Source organism: Brienomyrus brachyistius, chromosome 23, assembly GCF_023856365.1.
Source record: "Brienomyrus brachyistius isolate T26 chromosome 23, BBRACH_0.4, whole genome shotgun sequence".
NCBI classification, from domain to species: domain Eukaryota; kingdom Metazoa; phylum Chordata; class Actinopteri; order Osteoglossiformes; family Mormyridae; genus Brienomyrus; species Brienomyrus brachyistius.
Genome location: NC_064555.1, coordinates 10,144,420 through 10,159,650, shown reverse-complemented (window position 1 = coordinate 10,159,650; position 15,231 = coordinate 10,144,420). Strand labels below are relative to the sequence as shown.

Below are 15,231 nucleotides of genomic sequence, written 5' to 3'. Positions count from 1 at the left end.
ACCCCAATTAGCTTGAATACAGGGATAATCAAATCTTTAAATAATTACCAGGTACCGGAAATGAAAGCCGGTTACCAGCCATAAACGCTTAAGCAGCTTTAACCAAAACAAACATTGGCAGAGGGTCCGTACACGTGGGCAACATTTGTATCACCGCTAGAGACTCGCAGTGCATTGTATGCAAATCATATAACAGACTGAACACCTAGATTATTATTCCGTAACTAATAAAAGTACTAATTATTAAGAAAAAAGTCTGGAACCAATGCCAGCATGTTTGAATCCCCTCTGGTGCTGGACTGGGAAACCATAAGTTTTATTTAAAACTCTGCCACAATAAATTATTCAATGTCCATGCATCGAAGCAGGGCCTGGTGCACAGCGTATGAGCTCGTTGGTTACCTCATTTGTAATGTTGCTGCCACTGCATGAAAACTGACATAAGACAAACAAACCAAAGATAATTATAAAATAAGTCAATTTAATAATGAAAAGCTGTGCCGAATGACCTCATCCCCAGGGGGGATTGTGGGACGGCGTTTATGCGTGACGCTATCTGTCAGCTGGCGACACTCTGAAACTTGTCAGCAACCTGACACACAAATCACCGTTTCCTATGCACCGGCTCTCACGCGGCCGCTTTCGGCACCCATGTTAATCACGGCTGAGTCTTGCCGCAGTGGCAAACAGCATCAGCGGTAAAAGCATACATCATCGCTGTCAGACATAAACACACCTGGCCTGCATTCTTTCCGGCACATTCTTCCAGCTCTGATTTATCCTTCCACTGGAAGTTCAATTTAACTTTGTTCTTCTAATAGCTGCATAAGTTGTAATCAATCAGCTGTAGCGCATGAGAGAGAAAACGCGCATAAATTGTCTTGACGCTCTCCCGCTGTCTAGATATTATGGGTGTGTCTATTTACAGGATGTTGACCTCTTATTTTTAACACACAGTATGAACGCATAAAAAATAAATAAAGTTGGCTTCTATTATGGAGTTGACTCACCATTATAAAACAACTTGCCAAGCTGTTCATGCTGACACACAGGAGCGGCAACTGTTTCATTAAAGTGCTGCTTTCACAAAATGACATTACTACTCTGATGCTGCGATGGTCTGAGGAAACGGCACAACATGGCAGACTGGACCCCGGATGGCCAACGGAGGCCCCGCAAAATCAGCCTCGCACTGTCTCTGTAATCCACTGCGCTCCGGGCGGAATTCTCCAGATCACAAAGAGAGGCTGTATAATCCCGAGTCATTCCAAGCGAGGATCCGCCAAGATCCGCTCGTCCTACGACCGTATGCTGAGATTCCCCTGGTACGATTTAATCTGATTTCACTAAACCGAATGTAGCTGCACCATTCCGCAGCATGAGCACACAATGGCGTGAGCATTAATATGCACACAATGTAGAATGTACGTGCAGAAATGCATTTGCATACAATAGCAGAATTACAGCAGTCGTGCTTAAAAGCAGCATTCATGAAGCGTCCACGGCGGATAAAGAATGGAATAAATCAGTTTATATATCAGGGCAGCCTTAAATAGAGCAGCAGACAGCCTCCAGGACCAATTAAAAAGCCCACAAAGGAGGAGATACTTGAGTCTGGAGGACACACTCACTCCAGGATGTAGTCTAATGGCAAGTGGAGGTTATATCTTTTGCTGAAGTCAGTAATGAACTTAGGATAGAGTGAGGACTGACACAGAAGGCGGTACGTTGGCCAGAGCGTCCGCCTTCTAATCTAGCTGTTCGTAACCTGACGGGACCCTCAGTACCGCTAACAGCAACCACGGCGCTGGAATATTCAGCGAGCAATTAAAGCATGTTGATAACGGACTAATTACTCAAGCTCGTGCACGGCGTTTCTCTCAAGCAGTGCAATTTTGTGTGACATTTTCACATCGCCATGGTGACCCACTCGGCAACATTTAAATTAGCAAACTGGAAATAAATTCCAAAGAAACATACACACCGTCTGTGCATATGTCACGTTTGCTAATTACTAAATGGGATAAGGATGGCGCTAATCTCGAGCGTCAGACACAGGGAGCGACTCTGGTATATATATTTTTGTCTTATTGTCCGGCGGCTCACTAATGAAAATGCCGCAATTACTGCAGTATCAATTTTAATCAGTGGGGTGCCATTAAAGAGCTATTCCTGCCACTGCGACCCGCGGATCGTACCGCAAACTGCATTACAAAAATTCGACTGGTGCAAAGCAGTGTGGGTAACCCCTAATATTTGCTAATCGGAAGCTGTTAACTCGTGCTGGATGGGGTGCAGGTCTGAATTAAGTGTTTAACTCTGTATAAATCAATGTTAATTGGTCTCCGAATTAATCACCAGCAGTGTGTCATCTGTGTGCCCATAAATGACAGCCCCCCTCTCCCTCACCCCCCAACGGTCACAGCATAAATTGTTATTGATCCCTGAATCGGCTGTCATTGAGGGGGTCAAAACCAAGTGAGCAAGGGGTAGGGGACTGCTAGCAGGCAACCATTAGCTACCAGAGAAGAGTACAACTTGAGCCAGGGGATGCTGGGAAGGGTGCACCGGGGGTCACGCCTACCTGTGATGTCGTGCTGCTTGAAGGAGTCGCTGTAGATCTGATACTGGTGCGGACAGTGCTTTTTCAGCCACTTGCATACGTCCTGCTGGGTCCAGAGGGCCACCGGTTTGGTCAGCTTCACAGTTCCTGGCTACGGACACCAAGAGGAAACAAAAGGAGGTCTCCAGGGAGCTCTGTAGACACGGCCTCACTAAACTCCATCCCAGGATGATATGGAAATGTACGTTCGCTGCTCCATATAACTTGCGCTCACTTTTTAAAATTGTTTTGTACAATACAGGCAGTCCCTGGGTTGAGAACATTAGACTTGCTGAAAACTAGTACTAGGACTCGTGATATTTCGACTTCATGATGGTGCGATAGATCAGACCAGACAGAGTTTCGATCTTCTATGCAGCCGCACTTGCAGTCTCTGTAGCCATTGCATACATACATACATACATACATACGTCTCATACGCTGTTTAACAACGCATCGTACAGTCACTTATTTATCATTTCATATTCGGCTTACACATTTTCAACTTACGATGGGTTCATCGGAACATAACCCAGTCGTAAGTTGAGGAGCATCTGTACTTAAGAATGGATCACCATAAAGCCCGGTTCATAATAACGAATGCACACGCTAATTTGTGACGCTCATGAAAATACTGCACGGCCTCAGTGGTTCGTTAGCTTTACGTACAGTACAATACCGTATTTTGATCATTATTACTATTATTCTTACTTTTACTATTATTCAACGTAAAAACAGACTCGGGGAACAGAACTCATTCGTAACCTTGGATTGCTGATATTTTATTGTCAGGTTTGATAGGATCCTGTCGTTAGCTTTACGTCGCTAGCAAATCAGTGTCAATATCTAAAAGGATTGTTTGTGTTAACGGTGCTTTTGGTAGAAATAATGAACCGACGTTATGTGTGCAGTTATACATGATTATGTACTTTTGTGTTCACTTGCCGGAGGGACGGAGGTCTGGAAAGAAAAAGAAAAATACATGAAAAAATGAGATGATTTGTGTTGGATTTTGTCCTGGACACAAGTTCACCTTAAATTCTACAAATAAAATACCCAGGGGGCCCAGGGGCTGGGCGTCCAAGACCCCCCCCCCCCCCCCATCTGTTCAGCTGCTCTGTTTGTCCTTTTCTGACAACCACAACGAACGGATTATTCTGACGCACAAAAATAACAAAATTATCTTTAAGATAAGTAAAAAAAAAAAACAATCCCCACCGCGAGAGGCAGAAGTGCAGCAAGTCATCTGGCGAAATCCACACTCAAATCGACACTGTAGCTTAAAATGGGTTCAGCTACCATGTATGTAACTTCGGGACTATTACTGGGTAGATCTATAAATTAACACTGTTTATGACGCTCTTGCAAGTCGCACGCTTCGGTCCGCATGCAATAATCTGGAGAAACGGGGATGCGCATCGTCATCAGGATCAACTCCGCTCCCAGACTTTTGCGCTATATCAGGGTCAAAATCCCCTGTGGGGGCCTGCGATGACATCACACCGCGTGTCTGACGACAAGCCCAACCTGAGAGGTGGCCTGAAGTGCAGCAAGGTCCCCCGGCGCTGCTGCATGCGTGGAGAGGGGCTTCATCTGCTGGCTGCTCATATCGGAAGCTCGCATTCCCACAGTGCTGCCAGACAAACTCAGCATTCCATCCTCAGTGACACCGCCAGGGAGATAAGTGGCACGGCGCTCATTTTCAGCGTGTCCATCAAGGAACTGAAACACAGAACTACAGCGCTGTCCCACAACAGACATTTCCTGGGGTGCGCCGTTTAAAAGTGCACAAATTGGTCCTTTTGGATTCCATTATCATTTCTTTTCCGTCCGGCCTCGGTTTGTTTTTAGAATAAACAGACATCGTATCGCAATTTCAGCATGCGGCCCTCATCCGGCGTGAGTCACGATGTGACCGTTCACCTCCAGGGGACAATCCCACATAAACCAGCCATAAAAATGCTAATTGCGGATGATAACGGAATAGCGACGGTCCACGCCTGACCGCGCATGGGCAAGGGTGCCAGCCTTATTAGGCCAAGAAGCAGCAGCCCGTAAACCTTTAAATATTTATTTATTCCTCTTAATTACAGCAGTGAGATTCGGAACAAAAAGTAAACTTTGAAGCGTTTTTTTCTTCTCCACTACAGGCGGTACACGCAAAAAGAAGTAAATATCAAAAAACTCATACTAGCAAATAGCTAATTAAAACTGGCTGGCTTGTGTAGAAATCCCCAGAGCGGAGAAACACTCCCAATGCTGAATTTTTGCACATGGGTATCATAATATTTACACTATTGGTGCAAACATCGTCTCATGGCACAGGGTCAAAATCCTGGGATTTTGGGCCTGATAGAAGCAGCTTAATCCTATAAAGTCTGTGTACGCGGAAGCATTCACCTGTAATCTGAAAAGGGCGCGAACATTTAAAGCAAGACGTGATCAAGTCGCGGACAGGAAGGTGGCATTTTAACGGAAAATCCCCAGGCTGAGCAGATGGGCTCCACGTCAGCACAATGGGGCACGAGTTGTGTGATGGTGCCCTTCTGTCAAGCAGCCGCTTTTGATAAGACCCGGGGACCCCGAAACTCTGGAAGCACGATGGACTGGCGGACCGCGAGGTTCTGACTTTGACATCAGCTGGGCCCCATCCAACGAAAACAAGCCCTGCTCGCCTGCCAAATACCGCCAAAGGGCAGGGGAGCCTCTGCCAAAAAACCATCGGGTGGCGGATGCTGGAGGCTCGTTGGATGCCGATGCTCCAATGGCCCGGCGGGCATTGTGCGAAGTCAGGCTCACAGGACTTGGACAGAAAGAGGCACCTTCACCCCCCACCCCCCTCAAATGGTGTTGTGCTCTGCGAGAATCCAGGAGACTGCAGGGTCAGCTTCCTAAGCCAGTACAACTCAACAGCTACAGAGGATAAAAAAAAACTAAACTCGAAGATCGGAACGATCAGCAGGAACGGATGGCGATCACATCATGGATCAACCTTCACCTGGAGCACCTGTATGAGGAACATCTGGAGAAGAAGCAGGGATGCTGGGAATCGACATGACAGAGCGAATCCGGATCGCCCTCCATGGTCTCTCGGAAAATAGCGGCGTGAGTTTTTAAGCTCCAGCCTTTCGGGCTTCCTTCGGTAACTCCTGCAAGCCGACACCTGCGGTAAAGTTGACATTTCCCTTCCCGAGAGTCAGTCGCTGTGCTCTGCGGGAAGGGGACAGCTGGCCGCCGACGAGGCCGGCGAATTCCGCCGGGGAAGGCGTCGCTGCGGGGAGCTGGTCAGAAGCAAATTTGCCAATAAATATAGTTCAGCGCTAATTAACCCCACCGTCTGAGAGCCACAGGGAAGGCTGCGGGTGCATGGCCGCTGCCAAAATCAGCCCGAAGCCAAACGTTTTGAAAGAAGTATGAGGTGCTTAAAGGCTCGTGGCACCTTTGCAGAAGAGGGCGGCTGTTTCTCAGGATGAAACACGGAGTTTCTGGGTTCGCGACATTATATCCGCCGAATTCTTAATATTCTCCAAATATAATCAAAGTATGAAGAACAGTGGTATTTCCAGAGCTTCACTCCGTCCTCCGCTTAATTAGCAGAAATTTGCTATTCAGGTATGCTACCATAGCAACATACCATGAAGAAAAACAAGAAAATCAATACATATGCCTAAAAATAGACTCAAAAATGTCAATCTATTATACGAGTCTAATCATCAATTAGACGTTCCCATGCAACGGGAAAAAGAATATTCGAGTAACCAAAGTAATCTTGAAACACCCAAGCAAGGACAGGTATACGATCATGAAATAACAGCCATATATTCTGAAACTCTCCAGAGAATATATCCGACCAAGTCAATAGCAAAATACTCGACGACAACTGCACAGGTTATACATCACTATATGGGCACTGTAGTCACAAAACATGCAACTGAGTCCCGACAGCCGTACGTTTACATTTTGTTTTTAACAACACAACTTTAAACAATTTCTTCCTGGATGACTCTGAACGTGCTTCTCTCTACGCTGCAGGTGATTAGCAGGCTAGCTGCAAAGATAAACCGCGGGTGTAATGTGGGCGGTGGGCCCGTGGCTCTTCTGGCGCAGAGCAAACTCCGGTGACAAAGATGTTCATCACCGTTCATCTGCCCCAGCCTTATTACTGATCAAATCTGATTGCGTTCGGTGTATCTTCCCAGGGCCAAACACGTACATCGGATCTCGCATTCTGTCCTTTCCAAACCTGTTCTCCTGCTGCCGTTTATCATTTCTCCCTCCCCTCCTGAAGCAGATCCTCCAGCAGGCTAAGACCGCGTAACAATACATGCTAATTTGGCCTGAGGCATCCTGGTCACACATTAAGCGGGTGAAAAGCTAACTGATCTTTGACAGGTCCTAGTTCCTGTGATCAGACCCCGGGGCGACAGTTACATTAACGTGTGGAAAGTTTAAGGGGCCGACAGCACAGTAAAACATACGGCGTTGTCAAAACGCCCTGCAAATGGACTCCTCCGTCGTTAGCGGGCCGACCCCTCGTTCCGCCCCATCTTCACCATTACCGTTTTATCTTCAAATATCTTTTTAATTAAGCTCTGTTGGACAACTTAAGCCCGTGCTCCTTTCGGAAACTAGCAGTGTGTACTGCGGGCTCCCAGTATAATGAGTGAGAGAGATAGTCTGGATATCATATTTAAATTTAATCTAACCTTATGCGGGTGAAGGCCAATGAACTTCAATGGCGGCAACCTGAACAAAGATGAGCTCTGCTTTGATTCCGGAAGCTTTCATCTGCCGTTTTCATCGTCACAAATTAAATCATGCTCTTCCTTTGATATTTAAGCGTAATAAGACAAATAACTTTATTGGTGCCCAATGCCCCCCCAAAAGCTTTTTATTTTCCACCAGGGAAGACATGTCCAACTGTAGGACACAAGCAGCCTGTACAGTAAGAGTTAGAGCATTTCTGTCTAAGTGCCACTAATAATCGGAAAAATGATACTTAAACCCTCAGACTGTAGTCACTGCGAGTTTTGAAGCCTTGTTTATCCCCATAGCTACCATGTAACCAATGCAATCCAATCCTACTGAAGGCAATTCCTGTCGTTAAAGCACATTTTGAGTAACAGACACAGAGCTAATCAGTGATATCTCGCCAGCATGCCAGCTGACAGAAATTTCAAAGCTACACTCCATCTCCATTGGTCTACCAGCCATCGACGTTTCAATGTTGTGGCTCTCAGTCTCCTTGCAGTGGGTCTCTTCTGTTCATACAGTCATAACTCGGGGGGGGGGGGGGGGGGGGGGCAGTGATGGAGAGACAGGACCCTGAAGGCCCCAAGGCCAAGGCTGAGCATTAAGGTGGTGCTGGGGTCATTCTGTGGTCTCAGGGATCTCAGTCTACCCCTTCACAAGTACAAGGACGGAGATGCAAATTCCCTTGATGTGAAGTGAAAGGCGTGCATAAAAACTGGGGAGCCAGTTCCAGAGGACTGAGTGCCCATTTCCAGCTGTAATAACAGCAGACACTCATCTAGGGAGGGGTCCACATGAAGCGAGTCACTGTTAAATCTCCATCTCCTCAAATCTAGAGCTACTGGGATCTATCATGTGAAAAACATTAATTATCAATGCTTAATCCAACCTACTTCAAAAACGTGGGCTTCCGGACTGTTTCTTACTTTGGCAGAGATCAAAGTTAACCCATTTCGGACAAAGACTCCTCTTTCCTGGACATGCTCTCCTTCTGCATCAAACTGGAAAGACGTTTTGGTGGCATTTAGATGGTGATGAGCACTGTTTGTGGCATTAAAGCCTTCGGATAGACATCTGGATCTCATATCCCTAACTGTGGTAAGCATTCCAAGTAAATTACATTTCCCTTAACTGAGCTGAATCCAAAATGTCAGACACATATTGTAAGGCAGAAAGGTAGCGTTAGTGCTTGAATGACTGCCAATACAAATATTCCCTGAACCCTGACTAAAATGGCAGTGCCCATTTGCATTATTATGAGCCAAGAATGAAAAAACACCCATACAATACCACACATTCAATAGCCCAGCTTGCGATCCATGTTTTCAAACTCCTGATATTTTTGTTTTGGCTCCCGCATTGATTTTATCGCGCACATTGCTGACTTAGAACAGATTCTTAGGAGTAGGAATTTATGGACTGAATGCAATGCACACGTCCGCACAATGTATCTGGTTCCACTTCTGGTATTTTGCAATCTCCAGAGGATTTGCATCTTGATCCGCTGACAGAAAATGCAAACTTTTCTAAGGCTACAAACATAATGTGTGGAACGACCAAGCCGGAAAAGTAACCATGCCTGACAGATCACACATACGCAAATACACTCCGTCATTCCGCTGAAAAACGCGGAGACCCGGGAAGGTCTCAACACGCGAGAGGCCTCTGAAATGAATACTCTTGGATCACCTGGTTCTTGAACTGTGGCCCAAATACCAGTCGTGCAACAGACATGTTCAGATCCCCAGGGAGAGGGGGTGGGGCGGTGCTCAGGTTCTAACATCTCCGACATAGAACACCCAGAACCTGCCGTCTCAGGTGTCATCCTCCGCTTCATGCTGTCCAGAAACAAACAACCTAACCCCACAAACAGGGTCACCGACACGCCAGGTCATCAGTCACCCCTCCATAAACCCCCTCCCCACACAAGCAGGGACAGCCTTAAGGGTAACTAATCAGAGGCATTTCATATATATGGACGCTAGAGAGGTTCAGTAAAGGCACGTAAATGGGTACATCACGCAAACTGTGCCAAGTCAACGGCGGAGGTACTTCAGTCAGCCATCATGACTACACAGCACCATCTGGTGTCTATAATGAGGAACTGCTTCGGCTTCCATTTACCGTTTAGGGCAGTGGTTCTCAAACTCGGTCCTCAGGCCCCACTGCCCTGCTTGTTTTCCAGCTATCCCTGCCCTACACACTGCTGATTGACTGAACACACCCGATTCAGGTAATCAGAAGCTGAAAGACAGCTGGGACTTGTGTGTGAGGGCAGGGATAGCTGGAAAACAAGCAGGGCAGTGGGACCCGAGGACCGAGTTTGAGAACCACTGGTTTAGGGCGATCGGTGGTGACCGCTCTTAGCATGGACAGGAAATGAAACTGATCATGTATCTGTGAAGAAATGCTGCGTGCTTACGACTACAGGAAGGTCAGGAGACGGCCGGACCTGAGCGAAATGAAGGCAAAGCGTTTTGTGGGACACGTATAATCTTCCCGAGCCTTCCTTACCATATTAACATGTACTAACTCAGGGTTGTCAACTCTCATGCTTTGGGCATCACACTCGTGCAATAATCTTATGGCAAATTTGCGCTGTAAACCTATAATTAGCTACACCCAAAGCATTGGGGAAGGTCTGCAAACCCTACAGATTATTAACAAGGTAATAAAACTCTTACATATATGTAAATATGGGTGCAGACCTGTCTTAAATTGAAAATCTCAAAGTTGGAAACCCTGCTAACTGTCCAAGACATAATAATAAACACGTCTTACTGTGCTTATGTACCCACCATCCCCGGGATATATATACGGGCAGCGCAGAGCAACGCTCGTAGTACTCCAGCGCGGGGCTCCGACGGCATGCCGCTAATCCGCCATTGTCACAAGGCCACAGCTCAGCAGACTTAATTATTCTAGAAATGGATGCGATCTGGGCGTCTAAGTGCACCAAGAATACAGTTAAAATTAAATTTAGTAAGTGTGCCTGGGCAGTGAATGCTCTCTAAACCCCTCAGCTCTTGGAGAGGAAGCCCAGTCTGCTATCGACAGGCAGATCTCTACGGGAGTAACAGAATGAAGATTAACTGGACACTGAACCGTCAGCATTTCGGTAAAAAATTAACTTGCATGGAACAATGAACAGAATTACACGATCGACAATTTAGTTTAATGGCAATAAATAACAGATCTCACCCATCTTTTTTTTTTTTTTTTACTATACTTATATTTAACGATTTACAGCTTTGGCAGATGGGAAGTTAGATGTTAAGTCTCCATGGGGAGCAGTGAGTGAATTTCTCCATGCAGTGATTCCAAGTCAATCCCAAGCATTTCGTGAGCCTCGTGCTCCTGTTCAAGTTCCAATCCTTCTTGCTCATTGCGCAGTGCGTGATGGGAAACATGTCAATGGATCCTGGCAGCATAGCTGCTTATTAAACACAAAGACATACTGTTTTACGCATAACGGATACATTTATCTGAAACTAGCAGGTGTTTCGCAAGGCAGGGCAGACAGATACAAAATACCAAGGAACAGAGACACACCTGCTCCTAAAGGAAAGCGATACAAAAACATTTGTCACCGAAAAGCTGGTCACATATCACCTGATCCCTGTAAACATTTAATATGGTGACCATGACGCCTTGGTGGCAAATCACTGTGACCTCACCCTGTCAGGCCTGTGGGTCCTGTCCCTACTCTGGGTGGGCGGAGTTAGCACATTTTATGTGCTAAGGTGGATTTGTTACTCTAAGGTGCAGCGTGGGTGTGCCCTGCAATATCCCCTGTACTTTCTGTGTCTTCAAACTCAGCATGACCCTACATTAAATGAGCCATTACATGCATGAAGCTGGAAGCATGAAGAATCAATCACTAAATGCCAGTAATTTGTGGTTTCTGTCATCCTCGAACCTGAAATGCATAGAAACCTGTAAGAAGTTTACTCCCGAATCCTTTCATTGCAGTAAGGAAACCTCTCTCCCTTTTTAAACAAGTATTCATTATGAAAAGAGGTCTCATGCCCCTAAGACCTATATTGGGTCAGATGGCTCACTCAAAAGATTAAGTTTTACTGAGCTCTCCTGTGTGACAGACTCATAAGAGCAGAAATCATTGCTATCGCCATTTAGCTAAAAGCTCACAGTGGTGTAACAATATCCTATCTAGAACCTGTGCATTGTACTGCCACATATTATGAATGACATTTACCGTACTATACTTGTATGATTGTTTATAAACTCACAGCTCTGCACTGAATACCAGCCTACTTTTCTATTACAAGAGGACCTATGAAAATCACTCTTGGGATCCTATTACAGGTGTGCTGGGTCAAGAAAGGGCACAAAGTATTAATATTAATTAAAGCGATTAATACTAATTAAAGCGATTAACAAAGTGAGAAGAGAATTTTACATAATTTACTAGTGCAAGAAATGAGCAATTTTCTAACAGTGTGTTTGGGCTGTGAAGCCACGTTCGTGACCCGGATCTGTGGCTGTCACTGTGGATCACTAGCTGAATTGGCACGTCTTGAAGTCCAATGGGGCTGAGTAATGCTGAGTAATACACTGGTGTTCAGACACCACAGAGAGCCAAGCCATGGTTTAACCAATGCCAACAAGTGCTTATCAAGTCCATCATTTATTTGGATTAACATAATCACGAGGTGAGTGGCTCAATGGAAAACACTCCTCTGAAACACATCTAAGCATGATGCTCTGTGTGAGTGTGCCTGGTGTGCATGTGACCCTAGCAACTATGCATCATGTGTGTGTGCCCCATGAGTGAGACCCAAAAGACTGTGCTCCATATGCATGTGCTCCATTTATGTGTGATCCTAGCGACTATGCCTCGTGTGCGTGTACCCCGTGAGTGTGACTTTAGCGACTATGCCCCTTGTGCATATACCCCGTGAGTGTGACCTGAGTGACTATGCCCAGTGTGCATGTACCCCATGAGTGTGACCCTAGCGACTATGCCCTGTGTGCGTGTATCATGTGAGTGTGACCCTAGCGACTATGCCCTATGTGCGTGTACCCCGTGAGTGTGACCCTAGCGACTATGCCCTGTGTGCGTGTACCCCGTGAGTGTGACCCTAGCGACTATGCCCCTTGTGCATATACCCCGTGAGTGTGACCTGAGTGACTATGCCCAGTGTGCATGTACCCCATGAGTGTGACCCTAGCGACTATGCCCTGTGTGCGTGTATCATGTGAGTGTGACCCTAGCGACTATGCCCTATGTGCGTGTACCCCGTGAGTGTGACCCTAGCAACTATGCCCTGTGTGCGTGTATCACGTGAGTGTGACCCTAGTGACTATGCCCTGTGTGCGTGTACCCCGTGAGTGTGACCCTAGCAACTATGCCCTGTGTGCGTGTATGACGTGAGTGTGACCCTAGCGACTATGCCCTGTGTGCGTGTATCACGTGAGTGTGACCCTAGCGACTATGCCCTGTGTGCGTGTACCCCGTGAGTGTGACCCGAGTGACTATGCCCTGTGTGCGTGTATCACGTGAATGTGACCCTAGCGACTATGTCCTGTGTGCGTGTACCCCGTGAGTGTGACCCTAGCGACTATGCCCTGTGTGCGTGTATCCCGTGAGTGTGACCCTAGCGACTATGCCCTGTGTGCGTGTATCACGTGAGTGTGACCCTAGCGACTATGCCCTGTGTGCGTGTATCACGTGAGTGTGACCCTAGCGACTATGGCCTGTGTGCGTGTATCACGTGAGTGTGACCCTAGCGACTATGCCCTGTGTGCGTGTATCACGTGAGTGTGACTCTAGCGACTATGCCCTGTGTGCGTGTATCACGTGAGTGTGACCCTAGCGACTATGCCCTGTGTGCGTGTATCACGTGAGTGTGACCCTAGCGACTATGCCCTGTGTGCATGTATCACGTGAGTGTGACCCTAGCGACTATGGCCTGTGTGCGTGTATCATGTGAGTGTGACCCTAGCGACTATGCCCTGTGTGCGTGTATCACGTGAGTGTGACCCTAGCGACTATGCCCTGTGTGCGTGTATCACGTGAGTGTGACCCTAGCGACTATGCCCTGTGTGCGTGTACCCCATGAGTGTGACTCTAGCAACTATGCCCTGTGTGCGTGTATCATGTGAGTGTGACCCTAGCGACTATGCCCTGTGTGCGTGTATCACGTGAGTGTGACCCTAGCGACTATGCCCTGTGTGCGTGTACCCCATGAGTGTGACTCTAGCAACTATGCCCTGTGTGCGTGTACCCCGTGAGTGTGACCCTAGCGACTATGCCCTGTGTGCGTGTATCACGTGAGTGTGACCCTAGCGACTATGCCCTGTGTGCATGTATCACGTGAGTGTGACCCTAGCGACTATGCCCTGTGTGCGTGTATCACGTGAGTGTGACCCTAGCGACTATGCCCTGTGTGCGTGTACCCCGTGAGTGTGTCCCTAGCGACTATGCCCTGTGTGCGTGTACCCCGTGAGTGTGACCCTAGCGACTATGCCCTGTGTGCGTGTACCCCGTGAGTGTGACCCTAGCGACTATGCCCTGTGTGCATGTATCACGTGAGTGTGACCCTAGCGACTATGCCCTGTGTGCATGTATCACGTGAGTGTGACCCTAGCGACTATGCCCTGTGTGCGTGTACCCCATGAGTGTGACTCTAGCAACTATGCCCTGTGTGCGTGTATCACGTGAGTGTGACCCTAGCGACTATGCCCTGTGTGCGTGTACCCCGCGAGTGTGACCCTAGCGACTATGCCCTGTGTGCGTGTATCACGTAAGTGTGACCCTAGCGACTATGCCCTGTGTGCGTGTACCCCGTGAGTGTGACCCTAGCGACTATGCCCTGTGTGCGTGTATCACGTGAGTGTGACCCTAGCGACTATGCCCTGTGTGCGTGTACCCCGTGAGTGTGACCCTAGCGACTATGCCCTGTGTGCGTGTATCACGTGAGTGTGACCCTAGCAACTATGCCCTGTGTGCGTGTATCACACGTGAGTGTGACCCTAGCGACTATGCCCTGTGTGCGTGTATCACGTGAGTGTGACCCTAGCGACTATGCCCTGTGTGCATGTATCACGTGAGTGTGACCCTAGCGACTATGCCCCTTGTGTATATACCCCGTGAGTGTGAGTATGCCCCCCCCCCCAGCGGCCCTGCCTGGGGTAAGCAAATGGAAGAACATAGGATGCACCTTAGTGCCATCAGTTTCGGACATCTGCTGATGTCGGGGACTCCCCCTCGGGTCGTGGAAGCCGGGACTCCGGTCATTCAGGCCTGGATTCTGAAGCACAGACTCTTCCTCCAGGTGTGAGGTCACTTCCTCTGTGCACACCTGGTGGTCTATGCCATTCTGCCTAAGGTTGCAGTGGAAAGCTGTGGGGTGAAGACAACAGAGAAAGGTCAGTGGGCAAATTTCCTAAAAGCTTCTGTGGAGAAAGACCCACCTGCAGAGAAAAGATGCTAATTAATTTTCCATATTTTGCACGCAACAGGGCTTAATTTTCCATATTTTGCATGCAATTACTTAGTGTTAATTAGCTGGAAAGATAGAGATGTTTGCATGTTTACATATCTTCTGCTATTACATTTCCCCAGGGCCCCACCGACTACATGCATTTTTGAAAATAACCACTAGATGGTGCTACCTCACAAGAAAGTGAAAGGACGCCTCTTCTGTACCCATACAATGAATTAACCTTTCAAGGGCAAAACCAAAACAATCTTTCCTCGATTGTAAAATATCACAGATACATTGGGGTTTTTTTTTTTAACTCTGTCCTCTGCCATGCTGCAGTGATGTTAATTGAGGCAGTCACTGACTAAGCGTGTAGCAACAATGTGACATGCTAATCTTACAGCAATTCAAACCGCCACTCTAATGCAG

General features: G+C 47.4%; 1 protein-coding gene across 4 annotated transcripts in view; it reads right to left on the bottom strand.

Moving 5' to 3' along the window:
• The window catches only part of samd12 (sterile alpha motif domain containing 12), a 74,576-nt gene that overhangs the window by 42,867 nt on the left and 16,478 nt on the right, over positions 1-15,231 (bottom strand). For all 4 annotated transcript variants that reach the window (XM_048993644.1, XM_048993646.1, XM_048993645.1 and 1 more), the window contains exons 2-3: positions 14,539-14,720; positions 2,585-2,714 (exon numbers count right to left, since the gene is read on the bottom strand). In XM_048993644.1, the coding sequence (XP_048849601.1) occupies positions 2,585-2,714; positions 14,539-14,720 (312 nt within the window). The remainder of the gene's footprint in view (positions 1-2,584; positions 2,715-14,538; positions 14,721-15,231) is intronic.